At 40.1% G+C, this 24,855-nt stretch overlaps 1 protein-coding gene across 1 annotated transcript in view; it reads right to left on the bottom strand.

The window, feature by feature from the left end:
- Window positions 1–24,855, bottom strand: part of ush2a (Usher syndrome 2A (autosomal recessive, mild)) — a 440,168-nt gene that overhangs the window by 30,087 nt on the left and 385,226 nt on the right. The window contains exons 61-63 of the mRNA XM_049464244.1: window positions 23,755–24,109; window positions 3,970–4,197; window positions 1,556–3,075 (exon numbers count right to left, since the gene is read on the bottom strand). Coding sequence (XP_049320201.1) covers window positions 1,556–3,075; window positions 3,970–4,197; window positions 23,755–24,109 — 2,103 coding nt within the window. The remainder of the gene's footprint in view (window positions 1–1,555; window positions 3,076–3,969; window positions 4,198–23,754; window positions 24,110–24,855) is intronic.

Below are 24,855 nucleotides of genomic sequence, written 5' to 3'. Positions count from 1 at the left end.
GAGTGGCAGCAGGATTGAAGGGGAGAGGAGAAAGGAGGAAAGGAGAGGAGGAGAATGGAGCGAAGGTCGTCTGACAGAGGTGGCGATGGTGAGATGATAATGCTGATGAGCTATTATTATCCCCGTCCGTGCTTATCTGTATTTCACTTCAACATGCGTGCACACACACGGCCTTCCACCACCCTTCATCCGACTGCCTCTCTGCCTTTGACTTTAACTGAACCGGTGAGATGGGAACACCAGGAAAAACCTGAAGGTTGGGTCCTTTGTGTTCTTTATCCTTCCTTTTGTTTTATTCTTCTTTTAATCTGCAGATCAGATCTCAATGACTCTACTATTAGAGAGCACTACACTGTACAATCAGCTAGAGCCCTGGGTTTACATTAGGCAGGTAAAAAGCAGCAGCTACAGTAGAGGATCAATGCTGTGGTGAATGGTTTAGGAATTATGATAATTATGAACAACTAATGATATGTATGTTAAAAAAGCCCTATACTGAAAACTGTATTTACTTTGGCATAAATGAATACACAGATTTTATTTTGTTATTTCTAATATTCATTTGCATTTTCTCCACAATTTCACACAGCCAATCACCCAACTCACTTTTTAGGACTCCCCCTATCGCTAGTGATGACCCAACACCAGGATAGTGAAGGCTAGCACATGCTTTCTCTGATACATGAGAAGTCAGACTTCGCCTCTTTTCGAACTGCTGCTGATGCAGCACTGCCAAATAGCATCACAGCGCATTTTGAGGAAAGCGCACACCTCGGTTCTGATACATCAGCTCACAGACGCCTTGTGCTTATCGACATCACCCTTTGGAGTGATAAGGGGAAAGATTTTTGATAAATTTGTATTATTTGATTATTGTTTAACCACAGCACTATTTTAAATACACTATTTAGTGTGGTAGTGGTTTGGGACACAGCCCCTGTTTTCACAGGGTGGGGGCACCTTTGTAAAACATTTGTGCATGTTATGCAAATCAGCATATCATTCTAATCTATGGCATTGGTTGATGTTGATTAAGCCTCCTAGCCCTAATTCCAAGTAGTATTTATATGGTATTATATAGTGTTTACATGGTGAAAGACTTTTACATATATACTAATATCACTCAAAAAGTTCTGATTATTATAACAAAATATTAAGCATACAGATTTCACCATAAGCCTGTGATTAATGTATTTTTAACCAATATAATACATAAAACATTACATTAACAAAAAACAAACCTACAGTTTTCCCATATCTCCATTACCATCGCCTCTAGCTAAATTTGTCTTTAAGCTATTTGTCTTTAAGACAAATTTAGGCTGTTCAGTTCACAAATTCAGTTAATTTATGTTAGCTCACTGTCAGAAATCTAAATACAGTATTCTTTTATTTTAGCAACAATAACTTGGCTATATTCAAGGTAAGAGGAAAATGCATGTGTACATTTTTCCTTAGTGAACTCTTCCTATAACCTCTCAAATAAACTGTAATATCTGAATCATTAGTAAAAAATTCAGCTACTGTAATAACAGATACTGTAGCAGTCAGATACCTGTAGTACGGCTTCAGAGCGGTGAGGGAGAAGCTGCGGCTCTGGAAGGCACTGTGATGCGGTGCAAAGATCAACCTCTTCACGTTGGGCTCGGCGGGGTCCCGCTTGTACAGAGAGTAGCTGATGATGACTCCGTTGGCTCGTGCCGGGGGGTCCCACTGTGCCATGACACTGAATGGCCCTAAGGCCTGCAGTTGCGGAGGGGCCACCCCTGACGGAGCCGAGGGCTGCGTTCGAGCCACGGCCGGGGGACTGGTGGCCGTGCCCTGGCTGTTATTCGCCGTGACAACGTAGCTGTACTCGACGCTGGGCAGCAGGGTGAAGTCGTGGTAGCGCGTGTCCGTGCCAGCATAGATAACACGGCCATCCCTGCAGAGCTCGTAGCCCATGATTACGCCATTGGGGTGATTAGGCTCTTTCCACGTGACCTCCACTGACTCAGGGCCTGTGACTTTTAGGGTTGGGGCTAACATACCAGTAGGGGGCGCTTCTTTGGTTTGAGCTGGTGTGGATGGACTGGCAGTACAGCCTCCACTGGTGCAGGCAGTTAAGATAAGGAGATAAAGTGTGTGTGGCTGTAAATCCGTCACTTCCACATTCAGCTTCTTCCCACGGTAAACCTCTTTTTTGTTGACCTGAAGAGTATATTCTAAAATTTCCCCATTCTGAGAAGATGGTACAGTCCATGCTGCACTGAGGGAATAAGCAGTAATGATGGACACCACAGGCGGTTCTACTGTCGCAGGGGCTGCCTCTAAAGTCCTTACTGTAGTTGACGGACTGGTGATGCAGCCAGCTATAGTGCACGCAATAACTGCGTAGCTGTAGTTGGTGTATGCAGTCAAATCTTCATCAGTGTAGTTTAAAACACTGGAGTCAAAACTGAAATGAAAGGGAACATTGTCCCGCTGAATCCTGTAGCTCACAAGAACTCCATTGGGCTCCAGCGGAGGCCTCCACGACACAAGCAGCTCGTAAGGCCGTCCCTCTAGATGACTGGGGACTGGAGGAAGCAGTCCGCTGGGAGGAGCTTGTTTGGTATGAACAGTCAACCAAGGGCTGTCAGTCGAACCTGCAGCGTTTGAAACACGCACACCGAATCTGTACCTGTTCCACGGCTGCAGACCAGAGATGTTGCAGGAGAAGCTACTAGCCTCCACGGCGTTCTCCGTACACAGGACTTTAGCTCGCGCCGTCTCGTCCTCATCACTCCTGATCCGGCTCTCCTCCACATTCATACCCACGATCTGGTACTGCAGGATCCTGCCGTTGGGCTGGCCAGGGGGAGTCCAGTGGAGCTCCACACTGTGGGCACCCACGTTCTGCACTGTAGGAGCCAGCTGGGTGGAAGGGGGTGCTTCCTCGGTGGTGACAGGCTGGGGAGAGGTCCTGGTGCAGCCCGCCTCGGTGCAAGCCTCCAGGACCAGAGAGTACGTGGTGTATGGCTCCAAACGTCGAAACAGGAACTGACGTGACAGACCACTGAACTCCAGATTATCATCACTGAAAATGTTGTACATCTGTGACACAAAGATAAAGCAACAGAGATAAATAAACTGGCAGTTTTCTTTCAAGCTATAAATTAAGCATCCATAACTTGTATTATATGCTGGAGAATTCATTGTCACTGTAATGTGTAGCACCAACAGCTGTTTCATATTTAAAAACTAATAAATAGACAATACACTGTGGTTGGTGTGGCGCAGTGGATAACACCACTCTCTCCCAGGGAGCTACCACATTATGTGGGAGACTAGGGTTCAATTCCTGGTCTGGATGACTGAATGCTGTGCTACTCCAATAAGAGTCCTTCAATAAAAGTACATCAGATGAGTTGCTGATGGCACTGAACAAGCCGGCTGCACAGTGAGTGTCGTTATCAGCTGGTAATGCTGAAACCAAAGCTCTCCGTGTATTACTTCACCACATACAGGTAACCTAGCAACGATGCAGCGCTTACAAGCCAAACAGCGCAGCTACAAACAGAGCAACAATGGAACTAGTTAACTTGTTTAAAAAGTATTATTGCTTAATTGCAAATTTGAGTTAATTAAACTTTTAATTATTAAAAATAAACTTCAAGTTGATTTAAATAATGTTTTGTTTTATCAATTGCTTTTTACAATTATAAAACTGATTTAACTGATTTAAAATATTCATAAAAATAACATTTGTATAAGTGTTTTATTGCAGTGCAGATGTATGTGAAACACATGAACACATAATGTTTAGAAAATATTGTTGATTAAACCATAATTCATAAGATTTTGAAATATAATTTTATTTATAAATGCACTAATATTAGCTATATGACAAATACTGACAGCTGATTCATCTCAAAAGTCCCATTTGAATGTATAAAAAAATCCCACAAATATTCACCTAACTTAAAGCAATAACTCATCTGTAAGTACCTTGATGACTCCATTAGGTGCCGCTGGTTCAGGCCAGTGTAGCAGCAGAGCTCGTCCATTCTCCCTCTTCTCCACGCTGAAGTTGGCCAGGCCGCTGGGTGAGGCCTGCAGAGTGCGCACTGTGGCCCAGGGGCTGGATACTGCACCCGCTTCGTTCACTGCCTCCACCCGCACACTGTAGGTGGAGTATGGTTCCAGTCCAAACACATGGGCCTGAAACACATCACCCTGGAAAAAGATGAATAAACATACAAAAAGAAAGATATTAGCTTATTTTTTTATGAGTGGGAACATTTACACACACTCAATAATATGAAACGTCAAAAAAAAAAAAACATTGGATTTATACAGTAGTTTGCTCCATGTGTAGTTAATGTGATAATGGGGAAATTTTGGGTTTACAAAAAAAAAAAAAATAGCGGATTTCTCCAATCAACCAGACTAAAATCTCTCAAACTTGCTGATGTTGCACTTTAGCACTTAATATTCTAACATTTTTGTAGTAATTTAATAGAATTATGTAATAAAAATATGCATAACAATGCCTAATTATTAAATGATCATTACTAAAATGCAATTTGTTTGTAATCAATAATGCAACACCTTACTACTAGTAAAGTTAGAAACTATATCAAATGGGAATTTATTTCCTGAAAATGTAATAGATTCCCATTTGTCACATTTTAGAAATTCAAGGTAGTTGCTAAGGTGTCTTACATGGTTGCCAAGGTATGGATGCTATGGTGCTGCTAATGTGTTGTACGTGGTTGCTGTGGCTACCGAAATGGTATTACCAGTTATTGTTATAGTGAGGTCAAGTAAGTAAGCAAGTATTTCTATGGTAGTTCAAAAGGTTGCTAAGGTGCTCAAGGTGGTTGCTTTTGCAGTTGAAATGGTATGGTGGTTGCTGTGGTATCCCAGGTGGGTGCAAATGTGTTACCAAGCGGGTGCAGATCAATAATCCTACTTAAAGAAACTTAATAAATGTAGTTACAGTTGATAATGCTGTATAAAGTAATATATATTTTATTATATATTGATGATCACAAGCCATCAAACCAAGCTGAACTGCATTAATTTTTGCACCAGGAGTAAAGGCATAAAGTTATCCAAAAGCAGTGTGTAAAACTGGTGGAAGAGAACATGCCAAGATGCATGAAAACTGTGATAAAAAAACAGGGTTAATACTGGATTTCTGAACTCTATAAATATAAACTTGTTTTCTTTGCATAATTTGAGGTCCAAAAGCTTTGTATTTTTTGTGTTATTTCAGCCATTTCTCATTTTCTGCAAATAAATGCTAATTTTACTCAAACATATACCTATAAATAGCAAAATCAGAAACTGAAGTTGTCTCCTATTTTTTTTAGCTGTATATCAGTATGCACAGTCACTATATTTTAATCCATTTTGTTTATTTATCAAAATTTCTGTATTAATACTAAGATTCACTGCTTATTTTCAAAGCAGTCTGCAAAGAACATTTCAGGCAATTACACACAGTATATTACTCTATTTACTTGTAGCAGTTTAGCATAAAGCTTTAGTGTCATTTTGTGCATTCATGCCACATTTAATTCCAGGCTGATCTCAGCACAGTCATTCTCTGTAGATGCTTCATGAGAGCTACTGTACACATGTGAATGTTGAGCACCAGTATACAGTTTGGACCAGGATTCCAAAGCTCTTATCATCCAGACTCAGCACAGCTGGCATACATGGGGCAGAAATGACCATAACAGAGAAACTACAGCCCAGATAAGAGAACTGGCAGAACGTGTGACTGATACAATGCGGATTGTGTAAATAGTTTCCACCGTGCATCTAGCAGCTAACTGGATTAACTCAAACTCCCATAACTAACAGGAAAAAGAACAGGATTTTATGAAAGCAGTGCCAGCGTGGCATCAGCATAAGGTCTGGCACCCCCCTATTACAAACCCCCACCCCCTCCACAGAAGCACACCCAACCCCCGTGACAGTGTTTTACACCCGCATCCATTACGATGCCGGGAGGCGGCGGGCCGTTTAAAAGCTACCTTTTTAATGCGGTGAAATATGGAACTCGTTTGGACTATAAACCCGGCAAACATATGCACACTGTCAATAGCAACAGCTGCTCAATTCCACTTTATTTCAGCACTGAGACTTATATCCAGCCCCTAGATGGCAATGCTATCAAACTCTTTTCCAAACACGGATAGCGAGGCATTAACAAGCCTGCGCTTGCTGGACCAAGACACTCAAGGCAGCCATTAAACAGCGACTAAGAGGATTGATTTTGCTTATAGATTTCCAAATAAATGTTAACGGCACAGATCCCTAAAATGGGAAGTGTTTAAGTTTTGATTAAGGAAATCGCTCAGGCTGCCGCTAGCAGCCGGCAAAATACTACTAAACTCTGAATCTCCACAATATCCTTTATTCTGAGACCCAGAAAAGGGGTTTTTAATATTTAGTCTTTTTATTTTTTAATTTTATTTAATATCATGGTGAAAAAAATAAAAAAGCTATACTAAAAAAATTAAGACTAAAAATAATTTATTTTTAATTTTATCCCATTTTCTTCTTAATTTAGATGGCGAATTTCTAGGCCTGCAACTGATGATTATTTTGGTAGTCGATTAATCTGACGATTATTTTTTCGATTAGTCAACTATTATATCCATCTCTACAAACGACAGAAACAGCTGAACACAAGATTTAAAAGGCATTTAAATGTTAAATGTTGTTTTAATGTGGAAAGTACAGTAATGTAGATATTTAGAGAATAAATATGTAATCTGTTGTGTTTGGGCACTCTTGGAGGCACAGACTAAGTTGAGAGAAATGCGCTACTATTACAAATTAACGATTAGTCGACAATGAAATTTGTAGTCAACAAATTTAAATAATCAACATGGTTGATTTTATCGACTAATCGTTGCAGCTCTACTAACTTTCCTCTCCATTCTTTACAACCAGGTGGTGGTTATGGTGTGACATGTAGTTGCTAAGTAATTTGCTGAAGTATTTCAAGTGGCTGCCAAGCTGTCCTAGGTGGTTGCTGTGGTGTTACAGGTATCTGTGTAACGATTAGGAATTAAATTTCCACAGTTACTTAAAATACTTAAAAGAGTGCGGGTGATGTGAATTCAATTTTTATATGAATACAAATGAACAATGCTACATTATATACATTTAAATACTCCAAACACAGCATGAGTCCAAGTTCCCAAAAACACTAATCAAAAAATAATCAGAAACCCAAGAGTCCAAGATTCATAAAAAATGAGGTCAGTTAAAAAAAAATCTTGAAATCACACATAAAAAAAGACAGTTCCTCAGCAACAAATCTCCAACAAAAACACTCAGAACCCCGTTAAATACAAAAAGCATTGGTCTCACCCAGCTTCATGCGCAGTCCACATGAACAAGAGCAGTCCACATGAAAAAGCAGTTTGTTTCACAATAAAAGTCTTTAGTTGAAAATAGGAAGCAAAGCAAAAAAAACTTGATAAATGAATGTTAATATTATTTAAAGAATATATCAATATCAAAAATACTTTATATTAGACCAATTATATTAGTCATGGCTGACCTAGGACTTCACATGTTTTATTATGATACTTAGTGTCACCTGATAACCATTATGAAATCACTGATCCCAAAATGTGGCAGTGTCACAACTGCTGCTTATTGGTATTTATTGGAGGTTGCAATAGCAATTAATGTGGTTGCTTTGTCATTTAAGGTGGTTTCTAAGGTATCCCACCTACATGCGAATAATGTATTTCTTGGTGTTTATTAGAATATAGTAGACACTAGAGTATAACCAAGTGGTTGCCGTGATTGTTTGTATCTCAGTAATGTATTTCTGTCAAGCGATGTGATTCAAAAGCCTGACAAGGCTTTTAGCTGGTATCTAGCAGGTTCAATATCTGGTCCTTTAGATGACTACTACAGCCAATCAGATCTGACCAAGCTGATCAGGCATGTAGTGTAAACCTAGCTTCAGTAGCTGAACTTTAGCTGAGGTTAAGAGCAGAGCTGCTGAAGCTTCAGCTCAAAGTTCACAAGAAACTGACATATTTTTACTTCCTTCCTGTATAAAGATGTTAAGATTTAACTAACATCCCCAGCAACCTGTAAGGCAGCTTTAACCCCTATATAACAGAACTAGCCCACTTTCATCTCTGTGTGGTAAAAGCACAATACACATTTGCACGGTTTCAAAGGGAAATCAGCGTAATTGAATCAGAGCGAGACCCCTATTTTATACATTAGAGGAAGTGGAGACCACAGTTAGCCTCTGCTCAGGGAATCAGTCGTTTGTTTTAAGAGGAAAAAAGTCTTTTGCAACCTTTTTTTTCCTTTTTCTCTCCCCGCACTCTCATCCCCCTCCCTTTCAACTCGACGCAGGTTTCCCGTCCCGTCGGCGGCTTGAGCGCGAGTTATTTCCTGTGACAGCGCTGGGGGTCGAGCGGGCCCAGGGATGATTTTAATTAAGAATAACCATGTGTATTTGTCACAACAATTATGCTAATTAGCCGAAAGCAGAGATTCCTGACCCTTCAAAGGTGTGGGACTGCCTGCGCCGAGTAGACAGGCCTGTCCCTGCCTGCTGCTGCTGCTTACTTCAGCCAGGCCCGGCTTTCATTAGCACGCCGCCAACAGCAGCGCAGCAGTGGGAAGAAGACCTGCCGCATCAAAAGGCATCAGCTGCAGCCTTTGTTCAGGGAACAGTCCACTGACTTTTCACTATTCCGCCTGCGCTTCAATCGTCCTAAGAATAATTACTGAACAAAGTGTGACAGCGTTACTGTTACTGTTAGAATGTACAGTAAGTACCCACATGGAAATGCAGTTTATGACATTTACTACAAGTTCCTTCAACAAAAGTAGTGTTTCCATATACATTACCTATTCATCTTATTTAGCACAACATAACAGAGGCCGTCACGCTTGTTTACTTTGTGTTGGAACTTCTGGTGCAGCAGGGTACCACTGATATAGATTACAGTAGAAGTAAACCCACAGTAATAATAAACATACAGAATGAGTACTATCATGAAAAAGTTTGGTCACCACTGATAATTTCATGTTTTCCTTTATAAATCTTTGGTTGTTTGGATCACCAATTTAATTTTAATATATTATATAGCAGATGAACACAGCAACACTGAAGAAGTAAAATTAGTTTATAGGATTCACAGAAAGTGTGCAATAATTCCTTAAACAAAATTAGGCAGGTGCATAAAATCGGGCTCCCTTGTTATCTTATGGATTTTAATACTTTTAGCACTAATTACTGAAACATAAAATGTGTTTGGTAAGCTAAGGTGGCCAATTGCAAGTTATTTAGAGGCTGTATGGGAGAGTAATACATAAGAAGCCTTTTCTGAACACACGCCACAAACAGAGTCACTTAAGGTATGCTAAAGCACATTTGGACAAGCCAGGTGCTGTGGACTGATGAAGCTAAAATTAAGTTATTTGGAGGACGGTATGCATGGAGCGCAGTCCTCACCTCCTTCTACAGATGTGTGGTGGAGAGCGTTGTGTGCTCCAGCATCAATGTGAGGCATGAAAGCTGCTCTGCTGCAGACAGGAAAGCCCTGCAGAGGGTGGTGAAGGCTGCACAGAGGATTGTTGGAGTCAGCCTCCCCAGCACTACGGACATCTACACCTCCAGAATCCCACCCACCCAGCACACGCACTTTTTGTCCCGCTCCCCTCAGGCCGGAGGCTGCGGAGCATCAAGTGCAAAACGACCAGACTCAGAAACAGCTTCATTCCAGAAGCTGTAAGACTCTTAAACTCCACTTAACAACACACTGCACTGACACACAATGTCAAATTACTGTTTACAAACACTGTCACTTTAAACGGCACTAAGAAACTTAATTAATCTTAATTAACATTATCATGCTGCATGTTGCTGCAACCTGCCTACTCTCCTTATTTTTTTGTGTCTTTATCTTAATGTCTATTTTGTTCTATTCTATTTTATTGTGTTCTTATTTTTATTTTATTTTATTTAATCTATATTTATCTATTTTAACAACTGTAAACTGGGTCATGAGATCACAATTTCGTTCCACCTCATGTACCACATGTGTTGCGAATGACAATAAAATCACCTTGAATGGTGTAAAAAAAATGGTTTATATATACATAATCATATTTATGGGACAGACATATATGTGACATATATTTCAATAAATGTATTTCACATTCATAACCAATTATATCTCTATTGGACAAGCATATGTGTTAGCATATGAAATGATGATATGTTCAATTTCGGATAGGTTTTATATATATAGTTTGTATAGTATATACATCTATTTTTTTATTTTACTTTATATGGCTTTCTATATATTAAATGTTCAGAAGGATATTAAATGAATGAATTAATTAACAGCAGTACTGCATATGCCCAAGGACAAATCATGGATTTAAGAGACCCCCTGGGTCTGTATGAGCATCTCTCACATATGATAACTCATGAACAGTGGAAAAGATGAGATCTCCTCAGAGAACATCTGAGCATGACTGTTCTGGTGCACTTTGAGACAGAAATACAGGATACTGTATACTGTAAATACTTAATCTTTTAGAATTATCTACTTCACTGATTTCAACAACTATGCAAATTCAGGTTGTGTCCAAAAATCTCCTTTAGAGACATCTGTTATAAATAATATCAGTCTAAAACACAGCACGTTATTTGTGCTCTACTGAGTCTGTAAATACATACTGCGCTTGGGCCTGATGATTACCTTTTGTGATTTTATTTAAAAATCACAGAGCGATTACAGCAGTCCAAAGAAATACAATTATACATGAACAGAATATCCACAATAAATCCACAAAATAACTGACACAACATGACAAAACATTTGGTGTTGTTATGATATTTTAAGTGTTAAGTTGCTAAGGTGTCCCAGGTGCTTTGGTGCTGCCAAGGTGTTGCTGGGTGGTGGCTGTGGTATAACATGTAGTTGCTACTGTATGTAGACTGTATGTAGATTGTATGTAATTGTTTTTGCGATATTATGTCAGATTTTCTTCTGTTGCTAAGGTACAATATTTCTTGATAGTTGCAAGAGTGTGGATTGGTTGGATGTTCTCAGTCAGCTTTATGAGCTGTTAACAGTTAACAGCTGTGCTGAACATCTGTTGTAAAGTAGTGAAGATGTAGAGTTGATATACAGTGAGCTCTATTTGAGTAATGCTTTAATCTGTATTATAGGAAAAACTACCCAACTAATTGAAGAAAAAAATTACTAAGAAATGAAGGCCAGTCAATCTGAAACATTTTAAGAACAAAGACCATCTAAAATGTTATGATGAAACTGGCTCTCATCAGGATCTCCCCAGGAGAGGAAAAGCAAGAGTCTCCTCTGTTGGTCAGGATAAGTTCATCAAAGTTACAAGCTTTAGAAACAGCAAGTTAACAGCTCCACATATAAGAGCATCTAAATGCTTCACAGAGTATTTTGGTTTGTTTTCTACATGATTCCTTATGTGTTCCTAAATAGTCTGACAGTATTCAGTATTAATTTACAATGTAGAAAAAAATGAATAAATAAATAAAAACATTGAATGAGAAGTTGTGTCTATACGTTTGACTGGTATTGTATATCAGTGGCGTGCACAGACATTTTGGGGGCAAGTGCTCAGGGGGGAAAAAGGGCACTTTTTTCAGTTTTTTTTTGATGAGGTCGGGTGTGTGCGAGCTGATTTTAGAGCATTCTGTTTTCACTCGTTTTTAATCGCTCAAGTTTTCAAAAGATAAAATCTTAATAAAGTAAAATCTTAATAATAAAAAAAGGGCACTTTGGTTGATAAAGGGCATCTGATGTCTATGTCTGCACGTCTCTGTTGTATACAGTATTGTTTAAATCGTGTCAGTTTATAATTATTTGAATTATTTTACAATGATTACAAACAACACACATAGACATAATAGACATAACAACTCATTCACATTAATGGGCTTTGGGTCTGGCGAAGAAGGTCAGTTAAAACGATAAACTCTATGATAAGCTGATAAAATGAATTAATTATCCTCATTCACACCAACAGAAGTTTCCCACAAGTTTTTGTACATCTGATATTGTCCAAAACTCCACTATTAAAGCACACACACACTCTCTCTACGCCTCCGTTCTAATAAGACTGTTCTCACAGAGTGCAGAAATCAGTGCTACATAAAGACCCTGCGAGACTTTAAAACCTCCCCTGATTAACCAAAGCTCCACTTCTGAACCCCTCATTGCTCTGCGAGCCCAGCCTCTTAATCCTGAGTGCACCTTCAGAGCCAGCGGTGAGGGGAGAATGCCACGGACCACCGCGGACCCCCTTTCAACATCACTGGAAAGCATGTGGCCTCTTGTGCAGGAGCAATAATGAAACAGCAGACTTCTGCAGAGGGGCTTTATGCTCTGAGATGCTGGTGGTGGACGGGTGATTTGCTGTTCAGAATAGACGAATACGTCTCAAAGAAGCTCCAATCAGCCAAAGAGCCCTCAAATCACTGACCACTACTTCAGACTGGACCAGCGTCTGATGAAGACTAGCCTCTCGGGTGAAGAGCACCACACATGGATGCTTATTCACACACACACACACACACACATATATATATATATAAAGGATGGAAAATGCTTTGCTGCATTATCATGCATCAATCTGAAGGTGGTGATTGAACTAAGCAGTTTTTCGAATACTAAATGTATTATATTCTATAATAATAATCAACGATCCTATCTATTTAAGATTTTTCAATTCATTTCAATCGATAGTGTGTTGTTTTTATTCTTCAGCTCCAAAAACTAACCAATGCCTCCAGGAGAGCCTGATCAGTTGAATGGGGGATTTTGAATATTAGCCATTTTAAATAATAAATAAATAAATAATAAATAAGTCCACACTCAGAAATTATTTCATTATTATTGTTATTAAGCGGTGAGGGACAGCTCACACTTTTGCTCATACAGTTGTGTTTGATCTTACAGATTTTCAGGTGCAGTTGAACCTGATTTATTACCCAGATAATTATTACATTAACTAATGCATCTCTTATATTAACTAATGCATCTCTACTGTTGCTCCATGTTAAACTACACTGAAAAATGTGCTAGTCCAGAACACAGAACCTTCATTCTGTATTTACTAAATGTACTTACTCTGTCCACTAAGTGGGTTTGTTGTGACACATTTTGTGGCACTTGTGGTTTTCCTTATGTGATTTCAAATTAAATCTAACCCAAACAAAACCAACTGAAGGGGGAACATTTGGGACCAGAGCAATGAACTACAGGTGTGTCACCAGTGTGGTATGAATATGGTTAAGTGAAAAGTCTATGAAGTGAGTTTGGAAAGAAGCGGGTTTGGGATGCCACACCTCACCAAAAAATGAGGGTGACTGAAAATAGTTCCAAAGCGTGAAGCATATTTCATATAAAGCATTATAGAGACAGCAGCATTCCTCCACACCATATGGCAGCAAAGAACACCAAGCAGACAGAAAACAACTAACGCTTAAACAGAAAGGCCACAATCGCAGACAAAGGCCTCTGTTGTCAGTTTGTACATCGTACGATCCCAGATTGGCACGCAGCATCCTCCGCCTCTGTTTGATGAAGCTGTAAGTCTCGCTACAACCCATAAAGCAAAGTGTAATCAAACAGGGGCCCTAACAGCATTCATCCTTTTAGTTAATGAGCGGCCATGCTGTTTATGTAGCCCCGAAACTAGCTGCTCAGAATTCCGCTCAGATCGTCCCGTGCCGCTTCATACGAGTGTCTCGCCATCTACAAAAAAAAAGACATGGTCCAGTGCTTGCCCATCATGTCTATACACTCTTCCCTCTCTTCTTAATGATACACTAACAGATTGTAAACATGCTGTTGCCGTTTCAACAACCCCCCCCCTCTTCCCCTTTTTTTTCCCGTGCATTTTTTAAACAATGTCCTTCATGTTAGAGTGGTTACAGGCAGCAGAAGGACATCATTAGAGCCATGGTTAAACTGCAATTTACACCATTAGGAAGGCAGGAGCAATTTTTATTGCCTAGTAAATTTCAGCTCTGAAATATTTGGACCATATGGCTCAATTTGTGTAATAACCTTAATTTCTTGCACCCTTCAGGTCCGCCTGCCTCTCCGCCGCCGCTCCGACAGAGCCGGGCTTCTGTGCGCAGAAATGCAAAGTGTGTCTGGAGCGCCGGTGGAGATTAATAAGGTGTCACGTCCTGTTTGGGTGAAGGCATCGGAACAGCAGCCAGATGGTATCGCGGCAAATGACTGTCAGGGGTCCTGATCTAATCAATAGGATGTATTAATACATCTCCCATCGCTGGGAACCTCACGGGGCCACGGCGCAACATCTGGAAAGAACGCAAGGAGGATGGGGGGGGTGAGAGAGAGAGAAAGAGAGAGAGAGAGAGAGAGAGAGAGAGAGAGAGGGATAGTGAGAAGAGTAAAGACATAAAAAGATAGAAGATGGGGGTGGGAGAGAATAAAAAAGAGAGAGTGAGAAATACGAGGAGAGCGAGAGAGAGAGAGAGAGAGAGAGAGAGAGAGAGCGCAATAGGGAGAGATTGATAGAGAGAAAAAAATAAATGACAGAGCAAGCAAGAAATGGAAAGAAAGAGAGAGAGCAATAGAAAGAGTAAATAGATAAAAAGCTAGAGGAAAGGAAAGAGAGAGAGGGAGTGAAGACAGCAGTAGGAAGAGACAGTGTGAGTATGAGACAGAGAAAGAGAAGAAAAAAGAAAGAGATAGAGAAAAAAGCAGAAGAGAGAGAGAGAGAGAGAGAGAATTAGCAGTAGGGACAGAAAGAAGGAAGGAAAAGGGAGAGAAAAGGTGAAGAAGGAGAGACCAATCCAAAAATCAGACAAAAATGGAAGAAAATAGACAGAACAAACAAGATGAATGAGTAAAGACAAAAGAGGAGTGAGCGAATGAACAAACAAAATGCAAAAAAAAAAAAAAAAACATGAACTCCAATTACTGTGGAACATTAGAGTTTGTCAGTAATCTGATCATGGGTACCTGGGTAATTAGATAAAGAGAAAACTCATGTTTACATGAAGCAGAATGTAATCAGATCTTTGTTTTGCAACCAGCCAATAGACTCACAGACTAAGATGTGACATAAACACATAATTATGTAAAATCTGAACTTCAAGCTACAATAATGAAATTATCGTGACAGGCTTAACTACAGTAATCTGATTCTGAATAAGAGAATGAAAAGGCACTCAGAGAGAGAAATAGAGAGCCAGAGTGAGAGGGGAAAAAGAGTGAGAGAGTGAGAGAGTGAGTGAATGAGTGAGTGAATGAGGGAGGGGTAGAAGGTGGGGGAGCAGAGTGTAAGTGATGAGGCAGGAAATCACAGATAAAGCACAGGAAAAGAAGCGAGAGAGAGAGAGAGAGAGAGAGTGAGACAGGTGTAATAGTGGTGGAGACAGAAGGCTAAAATGACAGAGTAAAGAGAACGACAGTGAGAGTGAGAAAGACAGGTGTTGGGGGTGTCTATCTCTCTCTCTCCGGCAGCTATGATAAGTGTTTGGTAATGAGGGGCGTCTGTGCATGTGTTGGGGGTGCGGATTTTGGCTGCTCGGACCGCCTGTGCTGCGTAGCCTCATTCAGTCCTGCCGCTGTGACGTCCCCATTAATCACCCTCTCTGGCACCGGTCACGGCACACAGCACAGCCAGGGATCAATAGCAGCCCCCCCCCCCCCACACACACCCACACACCCACACCAACATCCACACACACCCACACCCCTCAACTTCAACAACAACGCTCAAAAAAAAAAAAAAAGCTAGGCAGCGAGTGAGGTTTCAGATGGGGCTCGCTCGCCCACGTGTCTCTTCCTGATGCTGCGGCGCCACTCAACATTACGGAGAGGCATTACCCAACATTATACCATCTGCTCTGCTGCCCGCCTGCTCACGGCCCAGTCCAGCACATTCTGCGCCTGTACCCACCCAGAGTCTTCCAACACAAATACTGTTTACACTACATCCTTACGAATCTGTTCCAAACTGACTGAAATCTACTGGCTGGAACATCAGTGTCTTTCTGGTTAAAAATCACTTTTAATGTACAGTTTCGTACAAAAATGATTTGTTTAGAGATTTAAACTGGACTCCTGTTGAAGTTAAAACACATATTCCATCTTTAGCACATTACCACTCTTATTTTATATAATTTTATTTCAAAATTGTTCCCATCTTCTCCCCAATTTACTGTTCATGGCCAATTACCAACCCAACACTAACACTAGTGATGCCCCAACACCAGGAGGGTGAAGACTAGCACATGCCTCCTCCAATAGATGTGAAGTCAGCCACTGCCTCTTTTCGAAATGCTGCTAAATTGGCAAGAAGCATCACAGCGCACTCGGAGGAAAGCGCAGCAACTCGGTTCTGATACATCAGCTTAGCATCAGATGTCTTGTGCTGATTGATATTGCCCTTTAGAGTGATGTGGGGAAAGAGCGCCATCTACCCACCCCGAGAGAGCAAGGCCAATTGTGCTCTTTAAGGGCTCCGGTAGCTGATGGCAAGCTACACAAACAGGATTCGAATCGGCGATCTCCTGATCGTAATGGCATTGCTTAGCCTGCTGGACCACTCAGAGCTCATACATTACCACACTTAATTTGACTTTCTGAATTTAAAAGAAAATGGTAACTTGGTCTTATAGCCTACAACTCAGTGGCCAGCCAGTCAACCATTAAATACAACATATATTACTATTTCATCTACAGCAAACCCCTTAATTTTAGATGATGATTTTATATGTATACATATATATGGGTTTGGTTCAAATCTTTGAACCAAAATTTAAGGTCCATTTTTCTATAATTTATTTCTTAGTTTCTCCTCAATATGGAAGGTCAATATCACCCACTTCTTAGACCTCCCCCAGCACTAGGAGGGTGAGGGCTAGCATACACTCCCACTGATACATGCTGCCACTGTTGCAGCATCACTTGTTAACCTGCACACTTGGAGGAAAGCACTGGACCCCCAGCTCTGATACATCAGCTGACAAACGCCTGTGCTGACTAACATAACATTAGAAGTGATGAGGGGAGAAAGTGCCACCTACAGTACCCACCAAGACAAACAACCAACTGTGCTCTCTCAGACTCCGGGTGCTGATGGCTTCAGGCAGCATGACCTGGGATTCAAACTGGTGATCCTCACTGCAGCCCATAGCACTGTGGAAGGGCATAGCAACCAGAGCCCTTAGCTTACTGGACGTCTTATTTCAATACTTCAATACACTATTTTACACTCATGCCTCTTGGGCAGTAAGTTAAAATATACCACCATTATATATATATATTTTTTTTTAATAAAAAGCTCAATAATTTGTGGCTCATGAGATCTAAACATGTTTCAGAGTGAATACCCAGCAAAAAACACAGAGACAAACAAGAAGCATGAAGTGAAAATCCGTCCGGGAATACCTTCTCACTCAATCATAAAAAAATAAATCCATGTTAACTCAACGAGAGAGAATCAACCTGTAGCCGCTCAACAGTTGGTTACAGCGAAATCAATACGACATGCTACTGCAGGCCAAGAATCGACACGGCGGGCGGGACAGCTGATCTAGCACAAAGCCAGTGTCCAAAAAAGATCCGGCAGGATCAATGGATTATAAATGTAGCCCTGAGAAATTGTGCTAATAACCACGCTCCAATTTCCCTGTGGCAGGTGTCGCATTAAGACTGCAGCAGAGAGGCAGGAGAAAGCCCACGGCTAAGACAATATATCACTGCTTAAAGGAACACGTCACCCAAAGACGCTCAACTGATAATACTGACTGGAAATCATAGCAAACTTGTGCTACACTACTTATATACTAACTTATTCTTGGACAATACTTGGATCAGAATACTGTGCTTTTCGGCCCTTAGTTTGTCCAAAAGTTTGACTGGTACTGTACTTTCAAAAATGTGTAAAATAAGCACTAAATAAGCACATAAGAATGATTCATCATAACTAGTATGGCAGCATTACAGACAATGCACTAGACACAACAAAAAAAGTATAAAATGTACAAAAATGTGTACAAAACAGTATTTATATGAAATTTAAACAACTCTGCTGCAGACATGGTATCCTGATCATGACCCAAAGGTGCTTTTTTATGTACGCTAGCCTGAAAAGTTTTAACATGCATTTCAAGTTAAATCTTAGATTGAAAATAGTCTAACAAGCTAACTATGCACATATTTTTGCACATCAAACAGATCATTTAAAGAGGAGGAGTAAAAGTTAATGAAAACAGTGTACCCAGCTACACAATCTGTACCAGTCTGAGAGACTCAAACAGCACCTTCCTGACCTTTTAATCTCCCACTACATAAAAACATGTTATTATTCTTACCTCTGAATGAATATTCAACTCAGAATTTAATAAAGATGAAGACACAAACAGGCCTGGGACTGATTCAAGGACGGCATTCTTTTTTTAAGTTTCATTTCTTTGCAGTTAAAATCACTACATAATTTAAGAAACAAAAGGTGACACAAGACTTCTTTTAATTTCAAGTTGTGCTGAAAAATTAAGAGAAAAAAAAAAAACAGAAAAAAAAAGACAAAACACAAGATGATAAATCAGCGGTTCCCATTACCAGGTCAGGGTCATAACTCAAGAGGGCTAAGGACATCGTGGAAAATTAATTATGAGCTGATTAACAGCAAACTACCTGACGTCACACATTCACCCACCAAACCAACGCCGACTTCTGGAGGTCAAGAAAAACCGGAAAGGACTGCCAAGAATAGTGCCGCGGCTGTAAATTACTCCCACAGAAGAAGAGAGGCAGCGCTGATAAAAGGCTTAGCTCGCATGACGTTCATTAATTGCTACCCAAATAATTAATTTGTCTATCGGGCCGGCATCTCTCTGGAGCCTGGTGGGGGAAGAGGAGCCCCTCAGTGGGACCTGGATTCTTCCCCCATCACGGTGCCATGAGCAGGGGCTTAGCCTGGCTGAGACCGAACTCGGGCTGTGCAGAGCTGCTAACTCACATACTCACATATTCTGATTGTGTTTCTTGAAATATAAGATATCTAGTAGCCAGATAGCTTATCTTCCTGTTTTTGTTCTTTAGAGTTAGGTCATTAGAATCCATTCAAATAAACAAACACAACAAACATTTTGGACAAATGTAGAAAACTGCACTAAAGCTGTGTTCAGACTGCAGGCAAATCTGATTTATTTCTTAAATCAGAACTGTTGAGATGCATGCCCACACGTGCATGAACAGATTTGTGTGCCTGAACATCATAAGCGCATCTGCTCGGGTTGCTGTAGTATCTGCAGGGGTTGCTCTGGTATCTGTATAGGCTGTTGTAGTATCTGCTGGGTTGCTGGGTTATGTGTGTGGGTTGCTGTGGTATCTGCATGGGTTGCTGTGGTATCTGTGTGGGTTGCTGTGGTATCTGTATGATTTGTTGTATAAGTATAAATTGCTTTGAGCTGATAATACGTACATCCTCACAATATAAGAAGCAACTTTACAGGAGAATGAAAAACAATTTAATAAAGACTTAATTTGAAGCTCTTTTTAGGGGAGTTTTCCTCTATTACTTGTTTATTAAATGTATTTTGTTCTGTCTATTTTCCTCCACACCTGTTCTGCTGTATTAATTCTTCTGTGTGGATTTTTTTTTCTATCTTTTTCGTAGTGTCTGCAGCAGAGAGCAGACACAGTGCTATTTTCCACCGGAACCAACAGTAGAATGTCGTGAATTAACTGCGGTGAGTTTATAGGTGTGTGAGGCTTCAGGACTGGTTTAAATATGAGAGCGGTGGCGCTGAGATAGATGTTCTGATATTTTATTTGATCTGGAGATTTACAGCATCGCAGGCTGTAAACATACTGAGCTGGAATTGTGGCCTTCACAAGCTGCAGTTTGCATATTCTCACCAGGCTGCAAAAATCAAGATTGGAAGGCAGCATATCATATCTGTCATTTTAAAAGCCCTATAAGAGTATTTTTCTTTTAGCTTTTAATTTATTTTTACAGAATTTGAAATCCTCAGTTGTCCCCAGAAGCCATTTACAGTACAGTGTTTGGTAAACAGCTGATGGCATATAAATTAAAATGAACTGTTTATGGAATAAAATATTTTCATCTTTTTTTTTTGGACAGATTAATAAACATGAGAAAAGTTTGAGCATGCCTGGTCAACATTTACGATATAGTGATTAATGAAGCGAGTATGAAATGAATTGATTGAACAACAAAACTAAAAAAAGATTCTTTCACAAAACGTTATTTAAGCAAGAAACATATTTTACAGTTTTAGAGTAAAAAACAATGCACAGCGAGATCTGCACAAATAAAATAAATAAAAGTCCAATAAAATCTATCCTGCATTCTCAACGCAAAATTTATTTTAGCTATAATGAGCACAAAGATTCAGTAAAATGTAATGAAAAGTACAACTCTCCAACTGTTAAGCATGGGGGTGAATGAATCATGCTTTGGGGATGTGTTGCAGCCTGTGACACAAGGAATGTTTCACTAGTAGAAGAAAAATAGTAATTCAATTAAATAACATCAATTTTTAAAAGAAAACAAATCTCTCAATATCTGTAAAAAAAATGAATATGAAAAGAAAATGAGCGTAAAAAATAATGATTATAAACACACCTCAAAATCCACAATGGGCTACGTCAAGGGGCTGAAGGTAAGGTTCTGCCCTCACAGTTCCCTGATATATGTGATATATGTGGATAGATGTCAACAAAGCAGAGCAGAAATATCACCCAAAAAAGACTTTTAGATGCTACAAAATGTTTATAGTCTGTGTTATTGTGTTATTTGATGTCAGTCATGCTTTTAAGTTGGTTCCAAACCAAAATAGCAAGGTGCCACAAACCACATCCTGGACAAAAGACAAATATTTGGTCTACTGACACTGAAACTATTTGTTTGCAGTGTAAAAAAAACCCCACTGTATTAAGAGGTTTTAGACTTTCAGATCAGTTAAAGGGAATTGTGGCAGGCTTTTGTTAGATATTAAACAATAGAAAAAGAAGTGGTGTTGTGCCAAAATCTGTCTCTGCTTGGTGTGCAGATGCATCATGCAGCAGTATGGGTACAACAGAATACACTGGTGATTCCTGTATCTACTGTAACTGTAACTGTACAGGGGTTGAACAATGAAACTGAAACACCTGGTTTTAGACCACAATAATTTATTGTGGCGACGGACAGTTCTGGTGGAAACAGGAGAGTTGAGGTGCACATTAAATTCTGCTGTGATTTGGGTTCAGCCGTGGTTTTATGTTTTTTGGATACAATCCGGGTTAGCACCCGAACATCCCTTTCAAACAGCTTCCTATTACAGCGTCCACAGTTAATCCTGTTGGAAGTGGTTGGTCCTTCTTGCTGGTATGCTGACTGGTATTACCCTGGATACCGTGGCTCTTGATGCATCACAAAGACTTGCTGTCTTGGTCACAGATGCACCAGCAAGACGTGCACCAACAATTTGTTCTCTTTTGAACTCTGGTATGTCACCCATAATTTTGTATGCATTGAAATATTTTGAGCAAAACTGTGCTCTTACTCTGCTAATTAAACCTGCACACTCTGCTCTTACTGGTGCAATGTGCAATTAATGAAGATTGGCCACCAGGCTGCTCTATTTTAGCCATGAAACCTCCCACACTAAAATGACAGTTGTTTCAGTTTCACTGTCCAACCTCGGTACAACACCTAGAAAGGCAACTCACTGAGTTGATAACATTCAACAAACCAACCAGTCACTAAACAGCAGTCCCTGGTTTAGACTTATTGAGAATTCTTATATTAAGTACATATTTCACTTGCTTAAATATTACCGTAAAATAATTTGTTGTGTCAAATTTCTACCATTATTTGAGTTGAGCTATATGGATGAGAGAAGAGCGAGGAGGCATACATTAAACAGATGTTGAAGCCCAGCTGGACACATCTGCTGTGCTCTGAACTCACAAACACAAACACACACACACACACACACACACACACACACACACACACACACACACACACATACACACACACATACACTCACTCAACACACACACACACACAACACCTTTGGGGAAATAAAAGCAGAGCACATTGTGAATAATCTCCTCGGAACAGAGCTAGCAGTGTTGCTGTGAAATGGGAGGGAGAATAACGTCACTGATAAATGATTGTGACCGAAGTTTAATTCAAATGAATCAGGTTAAAGGCCACCATTTACATTTGATATAAATTATGACCAGCAAACAAAGGTCACCAGAAGAAACAGCGCTGCAGCACTGCAGAGAGCATACAGAGGATTGCATCTAACTCTTTCTCTCCAAATTGAGTTATAAATGCGTCCATATCAATTCCAGAGGAGCCATTCCAGCATAAAAAGAGCACTGAGTTCTTGGATCAGTGGCCAGGTGGATGTTCAGCCAGTTCTCCTGCATCAGTGTAATCAGGTCAATATACGGAGTAACAATCAATCTGTATTATTCTCAAGTTAGACTCAAGTAGCTCATTAAGATGATGAGGGGAAGAGCATGGCTAGAGTCTCATGTACAGCAAAATTAAGAGACCACTTCAGTTTCTGAATCAGTTTCTCTGATTTTGCTATGTATATGTTTATGTTTGAGTAAAATGAACATTGTTGTTTTATTCTATAAACTACTGACAACATTTCTCCCAAATTCCAAATAAAAAAAAAATTGTTTAAAGCATTTAGAAAAGTTTTAAGAGTTAAGAAATCAGTATTTGGTGGAATAACCCTGCTTTTTAATCATGTTTTTTTATTAATCTGGGCATGTTCTCCTCCACCAGTCTTACACACTGCTTTTGGATAACTTTATGCCTAAAATGTTTTGCCTTGGACTTTAATGTTCTCTCTTGCTTATGTACCTCACTATTTGTAAGTCACTTTGCATAAAAGCGTCCACTAAATACAGTATAATGTAATGCAATGTATTGTGACATTACCCACAGGGCGCTGCCCTCATGACACTGTCCACAGGACACTGCTGGCACACTACTCTCACTAGACCTCACTCCAACTCCAATAATGAATATTGCCTGGCTATGAATACACTGGCCACTGTTCAACCTCACTCACAAGATAGCACCTCACAATGTAAAGTGATGTAACACTCCATGATCAATCTACATACTGCCCACAATGTAAATTGACCATGAACGCCTACACATGTATAAGCTGAGAGGTGCTATCATGCCAGTAAGGCTGAACACTGGCCAGTGTGCTCATAGCCAGGCACAGAGAGAATTATGGGAGTTGGAGTGAGGGCTGATAGTGGGACAAAAGGGGCAAAAATCACAGGACATAATACTAGTTCCATGTCCCATAACATTTGGCATGTCAGCATACTAGCCAATTAGTCAATCCAAAAGTGCCAACACTGCCCACAGGCTGGTTCACTGAGGGGCCCAGCCTGAATATTGCACAATGTTATCAGATTTAGATGTTTCTCTAAAGTAAATGTAACACAGTTTCTATGGTGCTTCAGGTGTAGGTACTTGAAAACTTGAAATACTTGAAAAAAGGTTTTAATTCTGACTTTTAGTGTGGGAAATATAAAACTTTTAGTTTAATCTAATCGGCTGCTTACTGCTGGGTCGGCATAAATTGATACTGACAAGTTTACATAGCTTTTAAAACAAAACAAAGCAAATAAAAATCTCTTAACAGTGAATTAATATACTATATCATGAAAATCTAAAATAAAAGCACCTTACCGGCACTGTGAGCGCTGTGACAGGGGTGGAGTTGAGGGTGGGGTCTCTGGGCTGTTTCTGGTACACTATTCTGTACTTGGAGATCAGTCCGTTGGGCTTACTGGGCTCGGTCCAGTTCAGCAGCACTGAGTAGGCACTGGTGGGCCACGCTATGGGCACACCCATACCCTGTGGCTCCGCCTCTAGAGTGAGGGTGGAGGCCCAGGAGCTGGAGATGGAGCCCTGTGAGTTGTGGGCGGTGACTCTGTACTCATACTCAGTGAAAGGCTGGAGGGAGTCGGACGCGTCAATGAACTCCAGAGGACCCTCGGTCCAGATAAACACCAGGAGCTCCTCCTGAGTTCCTAACGGCCGTCTGTATGAGAGAGGAAGGAGAGATGATTGTTACAGACTCTTCATAAATATGCAATAAAAATAAACAAACCTTTAGAAATGGGTCACATTCTTTATTTTCAGAACAGGAAAGAATAACACATAAGACACACAGAATGTCCTCAAAGATCTGTTAACAACACCCTATTCAGTACAGTTTGTACAAGACAACCAACAGGAATTCAGAGATTCTCTCTAATTAGAGTAGTTTTTTCATATTTTTACTGGTGTCTTAAAAACAATATTCAGCTTAATGTAGTTCCTTCACTTAGAATGAGAATATTAAATTATTCTATGACTTCCCTTATCTGTCTGAAGCAGGATATTTTATTATATTGCCCTGTTACCTGTGTAGATTATATTAATTTAGGCATTCCTGAATCTAACCTATGGTCACAGGTATATAAAACCAAGCATCTAGGCATACAGACTGCTTCTAAAAACATTAGAGAAAGAATGGGCCTTTCTCAGGAGCCCAGTGAACTCCAGTGTGATACTGTGATAGAATGCAGCACCTGTGCAACAAGTCCAGTTATGAAATTTCTTTCACTACTAAATACTCCAATTCTCCAGTCAACTGTCAGTGATATTATAACACAGTGAAAGCAACTGGGAACAACTCACAACTTGCTCTTGCATAGAGTCACCACATCACTACACACCTCCAAACGTCATGTAGCTTCAGATTTGTTTAAAAACAGTAGAGTGTGGAAAGACTCATGGAATCAG

The sequence above is a fragment of the Astyanax mexicanus genome, chromosome 14 (assembly GCF_023375975.1).
Source record: "Astyanax mexicanus isolate ESR-SI-001 chromosome 14, AstMex3_surface, whole genome shotgun sequence".
In the NCBI taxonomy this organism is placed as follows: Eukaryota; Metazoa; Chordata; class Actinopteri; order Characiformes; family Acestrorhamphidae; genus Astyanax; species Astyanax mexicanus.
Note: the sequence above shows the minus strand (reverse complement) of the source record. Positions and strands in the feature narration are given on the sequence as shown.